General features: G+C 42.1%; 1 protein-coding gene across 2 annotated transcripts; it reads left to right on the top strand.

Moving 5' to 3' along the window:
- Positions 1–122: 122 nt before the first annotated feature.
- PRR11 (proline rich 11) lies at positions 123–16,344 on the top strand. 2 transcript variants are annotated; one of them, XM_055001028.1, is made up of 10 exons: positions 123–172; positions 2,759–2,905; positions 5,766–5,904; positions 7,461–7,592; positions 9,646–9,855; positions 11,593–11,691; positions 13,248–13,354; positions 13,488–13,547; positions 13,661–13,757; positions 15,497–16,344. In XM_055001028.1, the coding sequence occupies exons 2-10, from the start codon at positions 2,796–2,798 to the stop codon at positions 15,563–15,565; spliced, it is 1,023 nt and encodes a 340-aa protein (XP_054857003.1). In that variant the 5' UTR covers positions 123–172; positions 2,759–2,795; the 3' UTR covers positions 15,566–16,344. The 2 variants fall into 2 exon arrangements, with proteins under 2 accessions (XP_054857003.1, XP_054857004.1); XM_055001029.1 differs by lacking the exon at positions 123–172 and adding an exon at positions 422–448.

Raw genomic sequence — 16,344 nt, 5'->3', positions numbered from 1 at the left:
AGCGTGCTCCCTTGTCTCCTTTCCGAAGGAACAAAAAGAAACGCGTTCTGATTCGTTTTCCCACACGCTGAGCTGTGATTGGTTCTAGAGGAGGCAGAGTAGCAGTTTGAACTGTTGGGCGTGGCAAGGGGAAGATGCTGAGTTGATGCAGCCCTTTTTTGTACCTCTGGAGGTAAAGGGGGAAGGCAGGCAGAATTATTAGTTATATTTTCCTCTGTCAAAGCTGAAAGCCTGTGTCAGTGCCGGATAGAATAAAGTGCAAGTGCCGGCCGGATTTGGGTCTACGGGTTGCTCATTATTCCCTTACTTGGAAGGGGTTTAGAAGGGCGCTGCTCTGCTTAGGATCGCGCTGTTAATCGGGTGTGGCATGGCTTTCTACTAGCTGCAGCTTCCGTCTATTTATTTACAGTATAGTCAGTCTTTCTCACTGAGATTCCAGCCGGTTTGGGTCAGTACGATTAATTTCAAGAACATTTAAGTAATCAATGCAATATGGTATATAAATGCCAATTTGCAAAGCTTTGAGACTAGAAAGAGTGGGGAGGGCGGAAATGCTAGAACAGAGCATAAGCGGTTCTAAGACTGACATATTAAGCAGCATATAAATTGGTGTGTGGGGTGAATCATGGTGAACTATTTCATGTTGCATCTTAGATTGTGATTTTAACTTTTGTATTGGAATTATGAAATTGTGTAGTCTATTCTTTATTGTGTATTGTTTTAATTTATTGCACCAGTATATAGTGATGTAACCCTCCCTGAGCCTGCTCATGGAGAAGGCAGGCAAGAAATCTAATAAATTACATTATCCAGTATGATCATATTTAGAGCAACAAACAGTACATAATCATAAAGTCTGTAGTCCCTGTGCCTTTACTGATGGATCTCTTTGAGACTCCTCTGCCCTGATTAAACCTCATGCCTTTTTCTTCATTTTTAAAAATGCATTGTGGTTTAATGTGAGGAGGCCGTGATGGGCTGGGGGCCCCTTCCTGCACTGCAACACCCTCCAGAGTTCTGCTCCCCTGGAAGAGGCAGCCTCAGTGAGGTCAGAGCAAGCTTCTTGCATCAAGAGATTTCTCAATTAAGACCATCCACAGGGACTCTACTGCATGTCATGTCACATGATGGGAAGTCCTTTTTAGTAATTTTCTTCTAGGAAAAGAGGTGGTGGAACTCAGTGGGTTGCCAGCACAAGGGGCAACTCTTGGCGGGAGGTGGTGTCCCTGGTACCACATGTGCCTGTGCAAAGTGCGCACATGCTCCTAGGACCAATAACATCATTTTGGGTCAGCTGGAACAAGGGGGAGTTTTTAAATTGCCCTTGGCAAAAATGGTCACATGGCTGGTGGCCCCGGCCCCTGATCTCCAGACAGAGGGGAGTTTAGATTTCCCTCTGCACTGCTGGAGCGGTGCAGAGAGCAATCTAAACTCCCCTCTGTCTGGAGATCAGGGGGCAGGGCCACCAGCCATGTGACTATTTTCAAGAGGTTCTGTTCTACTGCGTTCCAGCTGGAAAAAAAAGCCCTGCCTCTCTGTAACTTTTAGCCAGTGCTGACAGAAATCTGCCTTTGGGTGCTAGCTGCAAACTTTCCTTTTTTTGCCACTCGTGGTCTTTTTGATTTCTTGTGTATGTCTGTTTGATTATTATGTGCTTACAAACAACTTTTACTTTTATAATTGTTATGATGTTTTATTGTTCATAAACAGTTTTCAGACTAATACCTTCTTTTGTCTTGGCTGTATTGCCCATCATTTTTATTGGGTGCTCCCAAGTTTTAGTATTTTGTGAAAGGAAGAAAAATTCCTTTCTAAACACAATGCATGATCTGAAAAATCACTGTCATGCCCCTCCTTGTTGGTGAACTTTTTTTCTGAAGTGAAAAGTCCCAGGCATTTTATCCTCTTTTCATAGGGCAGGTCATCCAACCTTTTGATCATTTTGGTTGCCATTTTTGTGCCTTTTCTGACTTTATGATACCTTCTTCTCACTTCTCTCCTTGAAAAGAATGTTTATCTTTTATTAGTTGTTTGTTTATTTGCTATATTAATATATTACAATTATAATAGCTAAAATGTTCAATACAGTATTGGTGGCAGAAGCAGGCACTACTGGGGAAATATTGTTCTCCAATTCTCTAATTTTGGGGGTGCTTACATTACCTTCTTTGTAGGACCTATTGCAGGGGCAATGACAATAGTGATGTCTCTCCCTAGTTGTTGCTGCAGATGGTTAGTCCTAACCAGGGCTTTTTTTCAGCGGGAACGCAGTGGAACAGAGTTCCGGCACCTCTTGAAAATGGTCACATGGCACACAGGGTGATCTAAACGCCCCTCTGTCTGGAGATCAGGGGGCAGAGCCACTGGCCATGTGACCATTTTTACTGAGGGCGATTTAAAAAACACCCCCCTTGTTCCAGCTAACCCAAAGTGACGTCATTGTGCGGTGCTGAGTTCCACCACCTCTTTTCCCAGAAAAAAAGCCCTGGTCTTAACTAAGGCCTTTTTTGCATGGGCTATTTTTGCTGTATTAGCCATACTTGGCCCTGAGTTTTCTTCTTAATTTCAGACATTTAATTCCTTCAATTTTCAGTGCGGTCTTACAAAGGTTCTCTTCTGAGTTTTCTCCCCATGCAGAAAAAGCGCAGACAGAATTATAACAGGCCATCGGAAAAATGCATAAATACACTGTTGGAAAGTATTTCTTTGTATATCTAAAAAGATATACCCAAACTAAAAAGTGCTAATTTTGTGGCAGGCTTCCTGATGAAATTTCACCAGAACTTGGGAGAGAAATGGCCAAATATAAACAGCGACGCAGAAAACTGAGAGCCAGTGTAACGTTCGGGTTTAAAAAGCCGGAAAGTATCCTTCCCCCTCTGTGCCCAAGTGTCCTGTCTCCAAAGTAAGTGGACCCAGCCTGGCATAACTTTGGTATTATTCAAAGCATTATGCCAGCCAAATGATGGATGAACAATTGAAGAGATCTGTTTCACCTTGCCTTTTAATTTGTTACTTGTGGATTATCTCTGGCTTTAAAACTATTTTTGAACAAGCTTTTCTTCTAGCTAAAAATCTTTGCTCTGGCTAGTGGAACTGACCAGACCTTGGTTGTTGTGGATTCTCCGGGCTGTATGGCCGTGGTCTTGGCATTGTAGTTCCTGACGTTTCGCCAGCAGCTGTGACACTGAGAGATCTCTGTCTTTTGGTGCTACACCTCTGAAGATGCCAGCCACAGCTGCTGGCGAAACGTCAGGAACTACAATGCCAAGACCATGGCTATACAGCCCGGAAAATCCACAACAACCATTGTTCTCCGGCCGTGAAAGCCTTCAACAATATATTGACCAGACCTTCTTGCCTACATTCAGGCATCACAATAAACTGTGGTCTGCAACAAGTGTCAGATATGTGAGACGTGATGACAAACCTCTATGATGGCAGCAAACACGTTTTCTTGTATCGCTCGCTCCCTCTTTCCTCTCTACGTACTCAGAGCACAATTGAAAGCTCTTAATTCAGGGAGCCTTCAACGAACTCCAGTTGGGTGGGAGATGCCCGGGCAAATGGGGTTTGTTTCCTCCCTGCAAACTGGGATTCTGAACCTCAGTCCAATCTTGCTTTGTGGGAGGAAACGAGCTGTGATTTGCCCAGCACATTGGAGTTTGTTGAAGGCTTCCTGAACCAGGAAGCTTTCAGTCTTGTTCCGTGTGCAAGGGCAGGCTGGCTGGAAGGGTCACGCAAGAGTGAAAACAGGCTGTGCTCCTGCCTATTATGAACAAACAGGATGTTTATGACATCAGAAAGTGGCTCAGCAAATCCTGCTTTGTGCATAAGTCCCAGTTTGTTCTTGCCTCCTCTGCAACTCCTAGTGAAGAGGAGAGCCTCCCTATCACGCCATCTCTGTGGCCTGATAGCTGCAAGGGGCAATAGAATTCAGCAAGCCTCGGGCATTGCAATAAATGACACTTGATACAACTTCAGTTTGAAATCCAGTTTTGGTACCTACCAATCAATCAATCAAGCTTTCCTGGACCCTCATGTTGAAACTAACCAGGATTTCTTCAAGCCATGGTGTATTGCAATTGTTACATTGTACCTTGTTTCATTGGGTTACTACCATTGTGTATGATTGTAAATTGTTGTTTTGAATGGATGTAATTCAATGTTACCTTGACTGCACTATAACGATTCACATTTGAGCACTTGCACTTTAATGAAATATTACATCTCATTAACACCCGGTAGTGTTTTTTGGTCTCCTTGGGAGTTTCTCTTTTGAGTTTAGATCCCGGAAGCTAAGCAGAGTCAGTGCTTGGATGGGGAACCACCATGGAAGTCTCTGCAGAGGAAGGCACTGGCAAATCACCCCTGCTCCTCACTTGCCCTGAAATCCCGTTGCTGGTGTTGCCTTAAGTCAGTTGCGATTTAATAGCATATACACACATATACCTCACAGTGGTGGAACACAGTGTGTGAGTCCCACCATGACTGCTTTCCGACATTGCAGTAAACCATGGCTTGAAAAAATCCTTGTTATCCTTGTAAATTGTTATTTTGAATGGATGTAATTCAACGTTATCTTGACTGCACTATAATGATTCACATTTGAACACTTGCACTTTAAAAATATATTACATCTCATTAACACCCGATAGTGGTTTTTTGGTCTCCTTGGGAGTTTCCCTTTCAGTTTAGGTGTCTTTTGTTCTGGAGACCTTCCCTTTTTGTCTTTGTAGCTTCTGAGACAAGACCAGGCTATACCATGCCGCTTTCCCTCCCCCTGTAAGACTCAGGAGCAAGCGATTTAAAAGAGAGTATGGAAGACTGTACCTTCACCTTTCAGCTCCTTCCACTAGAGTAAGGACGCATATGAACTCCTCCTGGAATAGAACTATTTCTGGTTCTACATATACTTTAAGAGAACAGGTTTCTAATAGCAGCTAAAGCATCTATTGCTTCTAGTTGGAAATCTCCTCACCCACCTGATATAACTACATGGTTTAATAAAGTATGGGAATTTATAGTGATGGAAAAAATAACAAATATCATACAGCACTTAACAGACTGTGCTAGAGTAATAAACTTTACAGAAAAATGGCAACCATTTATAGATTACCTTGCTATCAAAGACTCACAAGGCGCAATGACGTCATATCAGAAATTTTTGAAACTAGAACTTTGAAACAATAAAATTTATGCGAAGTGAACGTATACTGCTATTTAAGCTTCAAATACTTGGTCTTCACAATGCTAAAGCAGCATATACATTTAACAATGATACAATCAGGGCTTTTTTTCAGGGGGAATGCGGGGGAACGGAGTTATGGAACCTCTTGAAAATGGTCACATGGCTGGTGGCCCCGCCCCCTGATCTCTAGACAGAGGGGAATTTAGATTGCTCTCTGCACTGCAATCTAACTCCCCTCTGTCTGGAGATCAGGGGGCGGGGCCACCAGCCATGTGACCATTTTCTCCGAGGGCAACCCACTGAATTCCGCCACCTCTTTCCCCAGAAAAAAAAGCCCTGGATACAATTTCCCCAGAAAAAAAAGCCCTGGATACAATGATGTAACACATAATGCTATCAATGTATAAATATGTTAACTACGTAGATAGTTAAAATTGTACTTTATTATTGTATACGTGTTTAATAGATTGTTAAAATTTTAGAATGAATTATTAAAAAATTATTTTAAAAAAAACAGGTGTGAAATTGTGTTGAAAATAACCTTAATGTTTCCATTTGGTGTTGTCTTTGGCAGGCCTCCAGTTTCACCCTTGAACCGAAGTAGGCCTTTTTGTTCCTGGTCCTTGACTCTTCCTGACGTAACAAAAGTGCTGAGGCCTTTGGTCACAACAGTGTTTTGTTGGTACTCCTGGTGCCGGAATAGCATTCTCTGGGTAGGAGGTGGTGGTTGTGGTTGTTTTTAAAATCTCCTAAACGATTTCTGTGTCTTCATCTGAAGAAACATTTGCCACGTGCAAACAGTATTACTACACAGATTAAGCATTAGCGCTTCCTACAGCCTTCAAGGGCCTTCAACTCAGTGGCAGAGATTTATTTTGAATATTTCTAAGCCTGCTTTTCTCCCAGCATCGCTGAGCTTTAAAGCAGGTAACAACACACAAAACTATAGTAAAATAACAAAGCCATGGGATAACTTTAGATATTAAAAAGCTTTGTTTTACGTGGATACAAGTTCCGAGTTCCATTCCTTGTACCTCCAGTGAAGAGGGTCTCTAAGAGTTGGTTTGGAAAAGAGCTCCTCAGACTTCACTTTGGCTCCAGAAGATCTGGGATTACTTTATAATGGAGGAGATCTCTGACCAGATAGCACAGAGAGAACGACCCAGTTATAAATCAGTCCTTAAGGAACAATGGTTCCCAGTGTTAAAATACATATCAAACAGTGACACATTATATAAGGGGATATCAACTCGGGAATACTGCAAAATTCTGTGTTATGCATAAGAAATGTGAATTTCGCTTTTATTAGTATTCTTACAACTCATATGTGCCTAGTATGTTTAAGGTGCTTAAGGTTTTTTACACCTTTGTACATTTATATATATATTCTTTGAATTTGTTCTTTTCTTTTATTGGCTGTTGCCAGGTTACTGTTCATGTTTATTCATTGTTATATTCGTATTGCAACCAAATTTTATTTTATTTTTATTTTATCATATTTGTATTCCGCTGTCCCCGCAAGCAGGCTCAGGGCAGATAACAGCATTAAAAACATTTAAAACATTCCATATAAAACATTTAAAAGCATCATACAAAAATATAAAAATAGCAGCACTCTTTTTCCTGATGGCAGCAATACAGTTAATAACAGATAATGCAACAGTACAATTGAACATAGCAGCAGCGTAAGAACAGTGGTGGGCAGCTCTCATGTGGGGTGGGGGGGTAGATGTTGTATCCTCCAGCCAGCAGAGGCCCAGCCTCAGCCATAAGCCTGGTGGAACAACTCTGTCTTACAGGCCCGGCGGAAAGATAGTAGATCCTGCCGGGCCCTGGTCTCGGTAGACAGAGCGTTCCACCAGGTAGGAGCCAGGACTGAGAAAGCTCTGGCTCTAGTCGAGGCCAGGCAGGCCTCCTTGTTAAATAAAGTTAAATTAAAAAAAAAATTAAGAGTCTGATGCCAGCGAGGGCTGTGGTCTGCATAGATGAAGAGCCAGAATTTGGCACATTTAAATCTATGGTAGTCAGAAATTGCAGCAACGTGGTCTCTCTTCAGAAGTCACTTTATCCAACAAAGAATACCTTGTGACCCTCACTACTGCCTTTCCCCCCAGCCCTGAAACTATTGCCCACTTTTGTTATAGAGTCTGAAATACAACATGGGGCAATTTAGACCTGAGAGAGGAGGTCTGAAGATGATGGCCAGTTGCACTATGCATTGGCATTGAAATTGCTTCTAAAGGAAACCAGGTCACTCTTTCTCCTGCAGCTCTCGCAGTTTTTTCAAGTCATCGGAAATGCAGTCTTTCGATCACACTTGTACCTGGAGGAGCTGAACGTGCTCAAGGAACGGTTGCAGAAGTTGGAAACAGAATTTTCTAGGCTGGAATCAGTGGTCCAGGTAGATGACACGTTGCAAAGTTTTTGGCCATGCAGGTTTTAACACACAGTATCTTTTATTTTAAGGAGATTATTCTATACTGGTAAACTCTATACTGGTAAACTAAGAGAACTAGATGTTTGGGGGCTGAATACCAGGTCTTCTCTGTTATAAGCAGCTGTGTTACAAAAGTGAGAATCTGTGGAGCATTATTTCTGTCTCTTCCCAGAACTACTCTGCTATGTCTGGGGCTTTATCTCACGATTGATTGGTTTGTTTGTTTTTAAAATGTGTATATCCTGCCTTTCCTCATGGCTGAAAATGGCTTACAAATCATAATTTAAACCATACAGAATAAATGAAAACCCAAATAACTCCCTCACCTGACTCTCTCAAAAATACCAGTCATCTACATCCATTAAAGGACCCGGCAAATAAAATGACCTCTTAAAAATTTCCCGAGATGGCACCCTGTTCACCTCGGTGAGCCCAGACCACAGAGTGGGAGCGACAATGGAGATAGTTGGCTGATATCAGGTCTTAAGTGGGGGAACTACCAGTAGGTCTCAACCTGAGCATCGCAACAGATGCATGGAGATGTGTTTGCATAATGCGCCATCGAGTCTCTTACAACTTCTGTTGACCCTATGGGAGCCAGTTTGGTGTAGTGGTTAAGAGCGAGGGACTCTAATCTGGAGAACCGGGTTTGATTCCCCACACCTCCGCTTGAAGCCAGCTGGGTGACCTTGGGCTAGTCACAGCTCTCTGGAGCTCTCTCAGCCCCACCCACCTCTCAGGGTGTTTTGTTGTGGGGATAATAATGACACTTTGTAAACTGCTCTGTGGGCATTAAGTTGTCCTGAAGGGCGGTATATAAATCAAATGTTGTTGTTGTTGTTAATGATCTCCAGAATGTCCTCTCATTAACAGCTTAGCTCAGGTCTTGCAAACTGAAGGCCCTGCTTCTTTTACTGAGTCAGTCTGTCTCATGTTGGACCTTCCTCTTTTCCTTCTGCCTTCAACTTTTCCTAGCATTATTGTCTTTTTCGGTGGAGAGAGATACCTCCCATATATCCTTCGTATATGTGTGTCCTAGGCCTTGGAGGACTTCAAAAATTATAACCAGCCCCTTTAATTGAACTCATGGGCAGCCAATGCAGCTCTTTTAGAATAGGTGAGATACCCGACAGGGATATCCCCGTCGGATATCCCCTGAAAATAATCTGGCTGCCACATTCTGAACCAGTTGTAGTTCCTGGGTTGTTTTCAAGGGTAGCCCCATACAGGACAGTAGTCCGGCTTCTCTTTTTGTCCTGGCACTCAGGGTGGCTTATGTTGGGATCCCAGGAAGTCTTCCATTTAATCACTCGTGCACAAGTATCTGTAGCCAGATTACTGGATCATCTTCTGCTATATACCATGGGCTCCAGTCAGAGGGAAGCTTCAGGGGACACACAAATAGTTACCTAGATAATTCTCTGCAGCATCCTCCATCTTTTGAGGTGCAGTTTCCAACGGAGAGCATCCTCAGACATTGCATGATAGAGATCCACTCTCCATAAGAAAGATTCCCGTGATTCTCACTTTGTTTGAGTCTGCCCAGCTTTTAGCTGTCGGTTATATTGTATTTTCACTTGCACTGTTGTAGTCCGCCCTGGATCTCAGTGAGAAAGGCAGACTATTGATGAGGAGGAGGAGGAGGAGGAGGAAAATTTTTGTGGGCAGTTCAAATTTTCTGCTTCAGATTAACCCACAAAAGTCACCCACAGATGTGGCAGTGTTACACATTTGTGGGTAACTCTCCAACCTTTTGTAAATATTCTCTACCTGGTTGTCTGGAGGTACCTTTTACTTGCCTCAGACAAATAGCTATTTATAAATCTTGGCTTGTTGTTATCAATAAATATCAATTTTAATAGACCAGGAGGGTGCATTTTACCAGTTGCATGAAACAGAGCTGTCAGCATGATTGTAAGATCTATTTACTAAGGGCTGTGAAAGCTGAAGTGGCTGATCGTAAGATTTCCCCCCACTTGTATAAATTCATTCTGTTCACCTTTTTTGTTTTTAACAGAACAGGGCTGTTGCTTCCTTAGAAAAAACATCTTGCCCGATGTCAGAGAATGTCCAACATCAGCTTCCTGCACAAGAACGTCTGGGCCCTGTGGAATTGTCGTCCTCGCACTCTCAAGCTTTGATGCCACCAGCGCCTCCCCCACCCCCTCCACTGCCCCCTCCACCTGTGCCTCGGTGTCTCAGTAAGACGGATGGAGTTAAGAAACAGGTGAAGCACGCCAGAATAGTTGTGAGATTGTATGAATTGTCTTATCAAAGAGCCATCTAGGCAACCATTACATGTTTTGTAAACCCATGGGGAGTGAAGACAGTTTAGTCTTCAGAGGAGTATTGCTTCTGAAATGGAGGATCTGTTGTTGTTTTTTAATTTTCTACAGTTTATTTCACTGCAAGCCCACACTTCCATTAATGGGCTCCAGGTGGTGTGCATAGCTTCTCTCCACTTTTATCCTCATAATATAATAATAATAATAAGATTCGATTTATGTACTGCCCTTCAGGACAACTTAACAACAGTTTACAAAGTATATTATTATCCCCACAACAATCACCCTGTGAGGTGGCTGGGGCTGAGAAAGCTCCTAGAAGCTGTGACTGGCCCAAGGTCACCCAGCTGGCTTCAAGTGGAGGAGTGGGGAATCAAACCCGGTTCTCCCGATCAGAGTCCCACTGCTCTTAACCACTACACCAAACTGGCTCCCTAACAACCCTCTATGGTACGTCTTCTTAAATCCTAGAAGGTATGGTGCTGGCCATGTCTCCCAAGGCACTGTCTCTATGGCCGAAGCACATGTAGTAGGACCTTATTCAAAGACTATGGAGTTCAAATACTGGAGAAGGCAGTCCTTCAGATGTCCTGGAACCAAACTGTTCGAAGCTCTAATGGTCCAGGCCCAGCGCTGTAAACTGGACCAGGAAATGAAATTAGTAGACAGATAATTGGGCTGCCACACTTTTTACTAATTGAGGATCTTCAGTATGACATTCTAACAACTGCCCCACTCTGGCTGTCATTATGCTAGCTCTAAAATCTATTCAGAAGTAATAAAAAGAGTTTCTCCCATGCAACATAATAAACTAATAACTATATGTACCTAGCAATCCATATATTTATTGCATGCATTGGTTTACTGGTTAGTTAGCACTGAAAAAACCGTTTTTATTGTGTTTGGTCATCTGCTGTTGAGTATATTTTATTGTTGTTATTAAATTGTACTTTTATTTTTAGTTAATTTATTTATACATTTTTACAGTTCACTCACTTTTTGTTACCTAATCTGTTTCTTCGGATTGGGTTTTGTTCCCCCCACCACCACCCATACACACACCTTTGGCTTTACAATTGAGCTAGTTCTTGCAGCTAATAGCCATAGATAGACCTCTGATATGATTCTGTCCATGTTCTTTTTTTTAAGTAGTTATCATTGCCATGTCTTGCAACACCACACAGCATTGCAATCACTATCTTTAATTTAAGAAGTTCGGACAGAATCTTTATAAGTGCTGAAGGGCTACTGGATGACTTGTGAGGCACAAAACTGTGCCTGCGAAAGCGGGGAGGGCGGAATATAAATACAATAAATTAAATTAAATTAAATTAAAATGCTTCTTGGTGGTTTTGATAAGGCCATGGAACTTTGCATTCTGAATCCAGTTTTTAACCTCCCCCAAATAATGAAAATCTGTAGGAGGTAGCAGGGAAATGTCAACATGGGCCAGGTAAATCAAAATGGGAGTAAAAGTTACAATGAATAAAGTATATTTTTTAATATACAAATAAAAACGACCACAGTCCCTGAAGCCCTTCTCTCCCACTTGTTGTTCAATTCTGACAAATAAAGTCCAAGACCTTGTGGATCTGAGCTTTGCCAAAGTGACCACAACTCCTTTCTTGTGTGACCCACCCACCCCTTTTTGTCTTGTTCACTTTCTCCTTTTGGTTTAGGAGGCCTCGTTAAAAACAGACATGCCTGTGCAAATAACCCTCAAGGATCTTCTCAATGTGAAACTAAAGAAGACAGAAAGTTACTCAAAAATAGAAAAGGTGTGTTAATACAGTGAATCTTAAATATTTTGGGCTGGGTGATTTGGAATGGCAGCCAGACATAAAAGCCAGCATATAAGAAACAGAATCTGTTGTAATGACCCTGGCACAGGGTGCAAGTTTTGTTGTTGTAACAGTAAGGCAGACTCTATGGCTGTGTACAGACAATTATTTCTGGGGGTCAACTGGTATAACTTCTTCCTTGCTCTAGTAACTGCCCTGTACAAGAGCAAACTTCAGTACTGTGCACAGACTTACTTAAAGGGCTTCATCTTGGAGAACAAAGGTGAAACGAAAATGAGCCATTTCTTAGGGGCACACGTATCCCATGATCCTACAAAATCACACATCAGTTTTCTGAGTTACGCAGCCTTTAGAACCACAAATTGCTGCAGGCCAGGCAGAAACAACAGTTTCAAATCTCAAGTCACTGCTAAGTGGGTTTTGTTTTGTTTGGGTGGAAATATATCTAAATGGGGCAGCAAATTCTGGATTTGTATCTGCTGCCACCACCTTCACCCTTCCTCTGTTAACTTAAAACGGTATCAAGTGGTCACCTGTGGGGTAATCTAGAAGAGTGTGTTCAGTGCTTCCTTCCAGTCTAATTGAAGTGTAATGATATCACAAATCTCTTATTCCCTTCTCCTGTTTCAGTTATTATTTAGAAACACCTCATTTACCCTCATTTACACAGGAGACTTGAAGAACAATAAAAAGACAACTGTTTGTTCTCCTAGAAAGGATTAAAAGATTTCTAAGGCTTGAAAATATTTACAGATGTAGCTTGTAGCTTCAGCTGGACTCCAGACATAAGAAATGGTTCCTGATAATATGATGGAATCTGAGGATAGTAAGCAAATAACAGTCCATCTTTGAGAGAAAAGTTACGAATGACAGGCCAATGATTCCCAGACTAGAACTACCAGAGTGTTTTGAAATGAAACCACAACTTGTCCCTTTAGCCAGCCTTGGAAGATTAAAAGTTTGAAAACTAATCATTTAGTGTTATTCTGTCCTGGTCGACAGACTCTTGTCAGCCTGCTTCACCTGAGACAAACACTGCCTCTTGACACCTGCCTCGCTGGTTGCTAAACCCCAATTGAAGAAAAATTGATCTGTTAATCACTTTTTCCTTCAACTACCATGCCCTGATGGGCCACTTATCCGCTGAATACTCCAACTAGGCTCAAAGGGCATTGATTGATAGCTTTCAGGAAATGGTCATAGTCAACTTTACTTTATGAAATTGCAGGTGGGTATTAAAAGTAGGCCATACAACACTGAGACAGTCAGTTTTCACTGTGAAAACTAAAGTTTCTAGCCCCTATGATTGAGAAAAATCAGTGCTTAGGCCGTTTCTGCTTAATCTCTAGTGCCAGATGGGAGTGCTAAGCAAGATCCCCAGTGCTTAGCAGACTGGGCAAGGGGTTTCGTTGGAATCGGTTTGGTTTTTATTCGGAATGCATTGCGTCCAATGTATACAGTTAATGAGCACTTGCATCCTGATGTGACTTGTAAAATAAATTAATTTGCTAATTTTTTTTTTTTACGATCAGAAAAGATCACCGTTACAGAAGCGGAGGGCATTAATTACCATCTCAGATTTGCAAAGCATTAGTCTGAAGTCCAAACCTCCTCCTAATTGTGCTGCAAACAGTTCAAGGTGAGGACTCTGCCACTACCTTTTGATTTCATAGACATCCATGATACTGACACTTGTATGCTAACTTACAGTTAACAATAGGCCAACTTTTCTAGCTTGAATTTTAATGTTTGTTCCCCTTTTTATCCTTCAGCACTCCCAGCAGAAATTGCTTTGATTTTAAAAGACACCTACGAAAGGTCTCTATCAAAAGGTAAATTTGTCTTTGTTGATAGGTAGGAGGGCAGGGGGTGGTGCAGAAGTCTTTTAGGTCAAAAGAAAACAAAAGTGAATACTCTCCAGGGAATACTCTTTTGTCTCTTGCAGGAGCCCAGGTGGAACCCCCTTAATTAACAAAGAGAACCTCGAGACTGGCACGGGATTGACGCCGATCATGACCCAGGCATTGCGGCGCAAATTTCAGGCAAGGCAACCTATATTGCCCTAAGTGTGCAGTTGGTTAAGGGCTTTTAGTGCCACCCCTCCATCCTGCCATGCATGCAACAAGAGGCAGAAGATTGACCCTGTGAAGCTGACTTGTGATAAGTCAGGCTTCTTGATCCATTGTGCTCAATATCAGCTTTTTGGCCCGGCAACAGCTCTCCAAGAACTTGGGCAGAGGGAGATCTGCACCCAGAGAGATCTCTCGCTTTGAACTTAGAGGCACCGGGGGTTGATCCTGGGACCTTCTGTGTGCAAAGCAAGTGCTCTACCCCCTGAGCCACAGCCCCTCTGTTTGTGAACTTATGAAGCTGCTCTAGATCAAGCTAGACAATTGGTCAGTCCAGTATCATTGTACATAATTTTATTTATTGCAGGAGTCAGTTAATTCTAGCATTTAATGTTGCTTCAGTAACACACTTCTATCTTACCTGTCTGCTCGGCTCATGCTTGGAGGCCCCACTTTGGGTGTTCCCATCATCTGAAGTTAAACAGGTGGCAATCTGAGAAAGGGCCTTCTCAGTTGTGGTGCCAAAACTTTGGGATTCCCTTCCCAAGGAGATCTGTCGGTCTCCCTCTATTGTTGCCTTCTAATAATGGGTGAAGACTTTTTTTGTTTTGTTGAGCATTCCCTTACTCTTATTGGCCCTCCTCCTTGGTTATATTATGTATGTGTTTTAATGAATTATGCTGTTTTAATGTCTCTGTGCTTTAATATTATGAGTTTGCCACTTTGGGGACCCTTATTTGAGTGGAAAGGCAGCACAGAAGTATTGTAAATGTTTTAAATCAAACAATCCTGGACCATATAATTCAGTCCAGCTTTAGTGGGGTGGGGTAACTTCCTTGAATTGCCAGTGGCAGTAAAATTCTTAATACTGCCATAATATTTCCATTTCTGTTCTTACTTTTTAACAAGATATATTTTATTTTGAAAAATAAAATAATAAGAAGAAACAATATGAAAACAAAGAATTATATAACATTGTTGCATAAATCAGAATATATAACAATATATAAACTATAGAGTTCTACCCTCCATCTTCTTGCTTACTTATATTAAAATACATTATATTCAACATTTGACATTACTGATTTGATAATTAATCCATTTTATGGATAATTGTTCTTAGTTTAAGAGCTACATAATCAAAAAAAGCTTTCCATTTTTTCTGAAATTCTAGGATTGGCCTGTTACATATGTAAGATGTTAATTTTGCCATTGAGGTATATTCATATCATTTGTTTGTCCATTCTGTCAAATCTGGACAGGATTCTGCCCTCCAACCATTTCTGTTTTGACTCCTGTCTCCACTGCCCAAGAACAAGATGAAGCAACATTTGGATATAGCAGGGAGGGCTCAATTGTATAACCTCTGTTAAAGCGGGGTTCTTTGTTTTTGAAGTTTCATTGGCTTTGGACTGCCTCAAAGTCCTATGCAGTGCGATAGCTCACTAGTTTGCGTGGGTTGCTGAAGCCCAACATAATCTTGGGGTGAGATGTTTGGGTAGCTGTTGTGGGGGGGGGGGGGTAGCATCAGTGGTTACTACAAATTGTGACTAATACAAGGTAGTTTGTGGCCCCTGCTTTGGTATCAGGGCAAACTAGCCAATCCTTCATAGAGGTTTCACCTCAACCGTTCAAAACCTCTATACAATCTTCTGATTATATCAAAAGTTGAAACCTTTTATTTTCTTCTGTTCTTTTTTCCTCTTGAACAGTTGGCTCACCCCCAAAGTCCCTCTCCATCTCATTTGCCCAGAGGAAGCAGCTTCGAAGAGCCAAGTTAACTCTGCATCACCCAGCTGTGCGTTCAAAGTCCTCTTGCCAGTTACCTGGACTCTTGGTTACTAATGACTCTACTCGGATGTAAGGGATCTGATATTAAGAATGCACAAGGGGAAAGGATCCGCTTGGCAGTCCTTGAGAGCAAAGCTCTCCATCCCCTGGAGAGGCAGGCAAGAGGAGACTCCACCCTGCCCTCCTGTTCCTCCTTGCTGTATGCATCAAAGTGGCCTGGAGGAACCACGTGAGTGTTGTGGCCAAAGTGGTGCCTAGCCGCTCATCACTGCAAAAAGATTTAAGTGTGTCCAAGGCCAGTCCGGATAGCTTTGTACTTGAACTGAATTTCAGTTTTCTGTCTTTAAAAAGATTTTTTTTAAACAAAACATGTTTTTCAAGACGTTGGTATTTGCAAATCCAGAGTATGTGTATGTTTTAACTCAGAACAGTGCTAGAAGTTTGTCAGGATCTGGGCAAACAGAGCCTCTGATCCTGTGCAGAGTGATTTGGGGTTATGTCAAGTCACTTCATCTGGGGCGGGGGGGCAGTCATAACTACAAAAATGAGAGGTAAGACTAAGATATTTCATGACAAAGCTGACCATGAGCTTTCAAACAGCTCCAACCCATTGTCACAAAATACTGGTCTCATCTTGCTTCCCTCATTCTTCCACCTGAGGACACAGTGCCTCTGAGCACATGAAGACTGCCTTTGGGCTGTGACAGTGCATTGATTGCAAAATGCTTAGTGTTCTTCTTGTGCACACGTTTAAAGAAAGCACCCACAG

Source organism: Eublepharis macularius, chromosome 17, assembly GCF_028583425.1.
Source record: "Eublepharis macularius isolate TG4126 chromosome 17, MPM_Emac_v1.0, whole genome shotgun sequence".
NCBI classification, from domain to species: Eukaryota; Metazoa; Chordata; class Lepidosauria; order Squamata; family Eublepharidae; genus Eublepharis; species Eublepharis macularius.
Note: the sequence above shows the minus strand (reverse complement) of the source record. Positions and strands in the feature narration are given on the sequence as shown.

Bases quoted from the DNA above. Each gene is read 5' to 3' on its own strand.
- PRR11 (XM_055001028.1), top strand. From the start codon at position 2,796: ATGGCCAAATATAAACAGCGACGCAGAAAACTGAGAGCCAGTGTAACG. The intron at 2,906-5,765 runs GTAAGTGGACCC...TGTCTTTGGCAG, and splicing joins CCAAGTGTCCTGTCTCCAAA to GCCTCCAGTTTCACCCTTGA. The intron at 13,548-13,660 runs GTAAATTTGTCT...TGTCTCTTGCAG, and splicing joins CGAAAGGTCTCTATCAAAAG to GAGCCCAGGTGGAACCCCCT.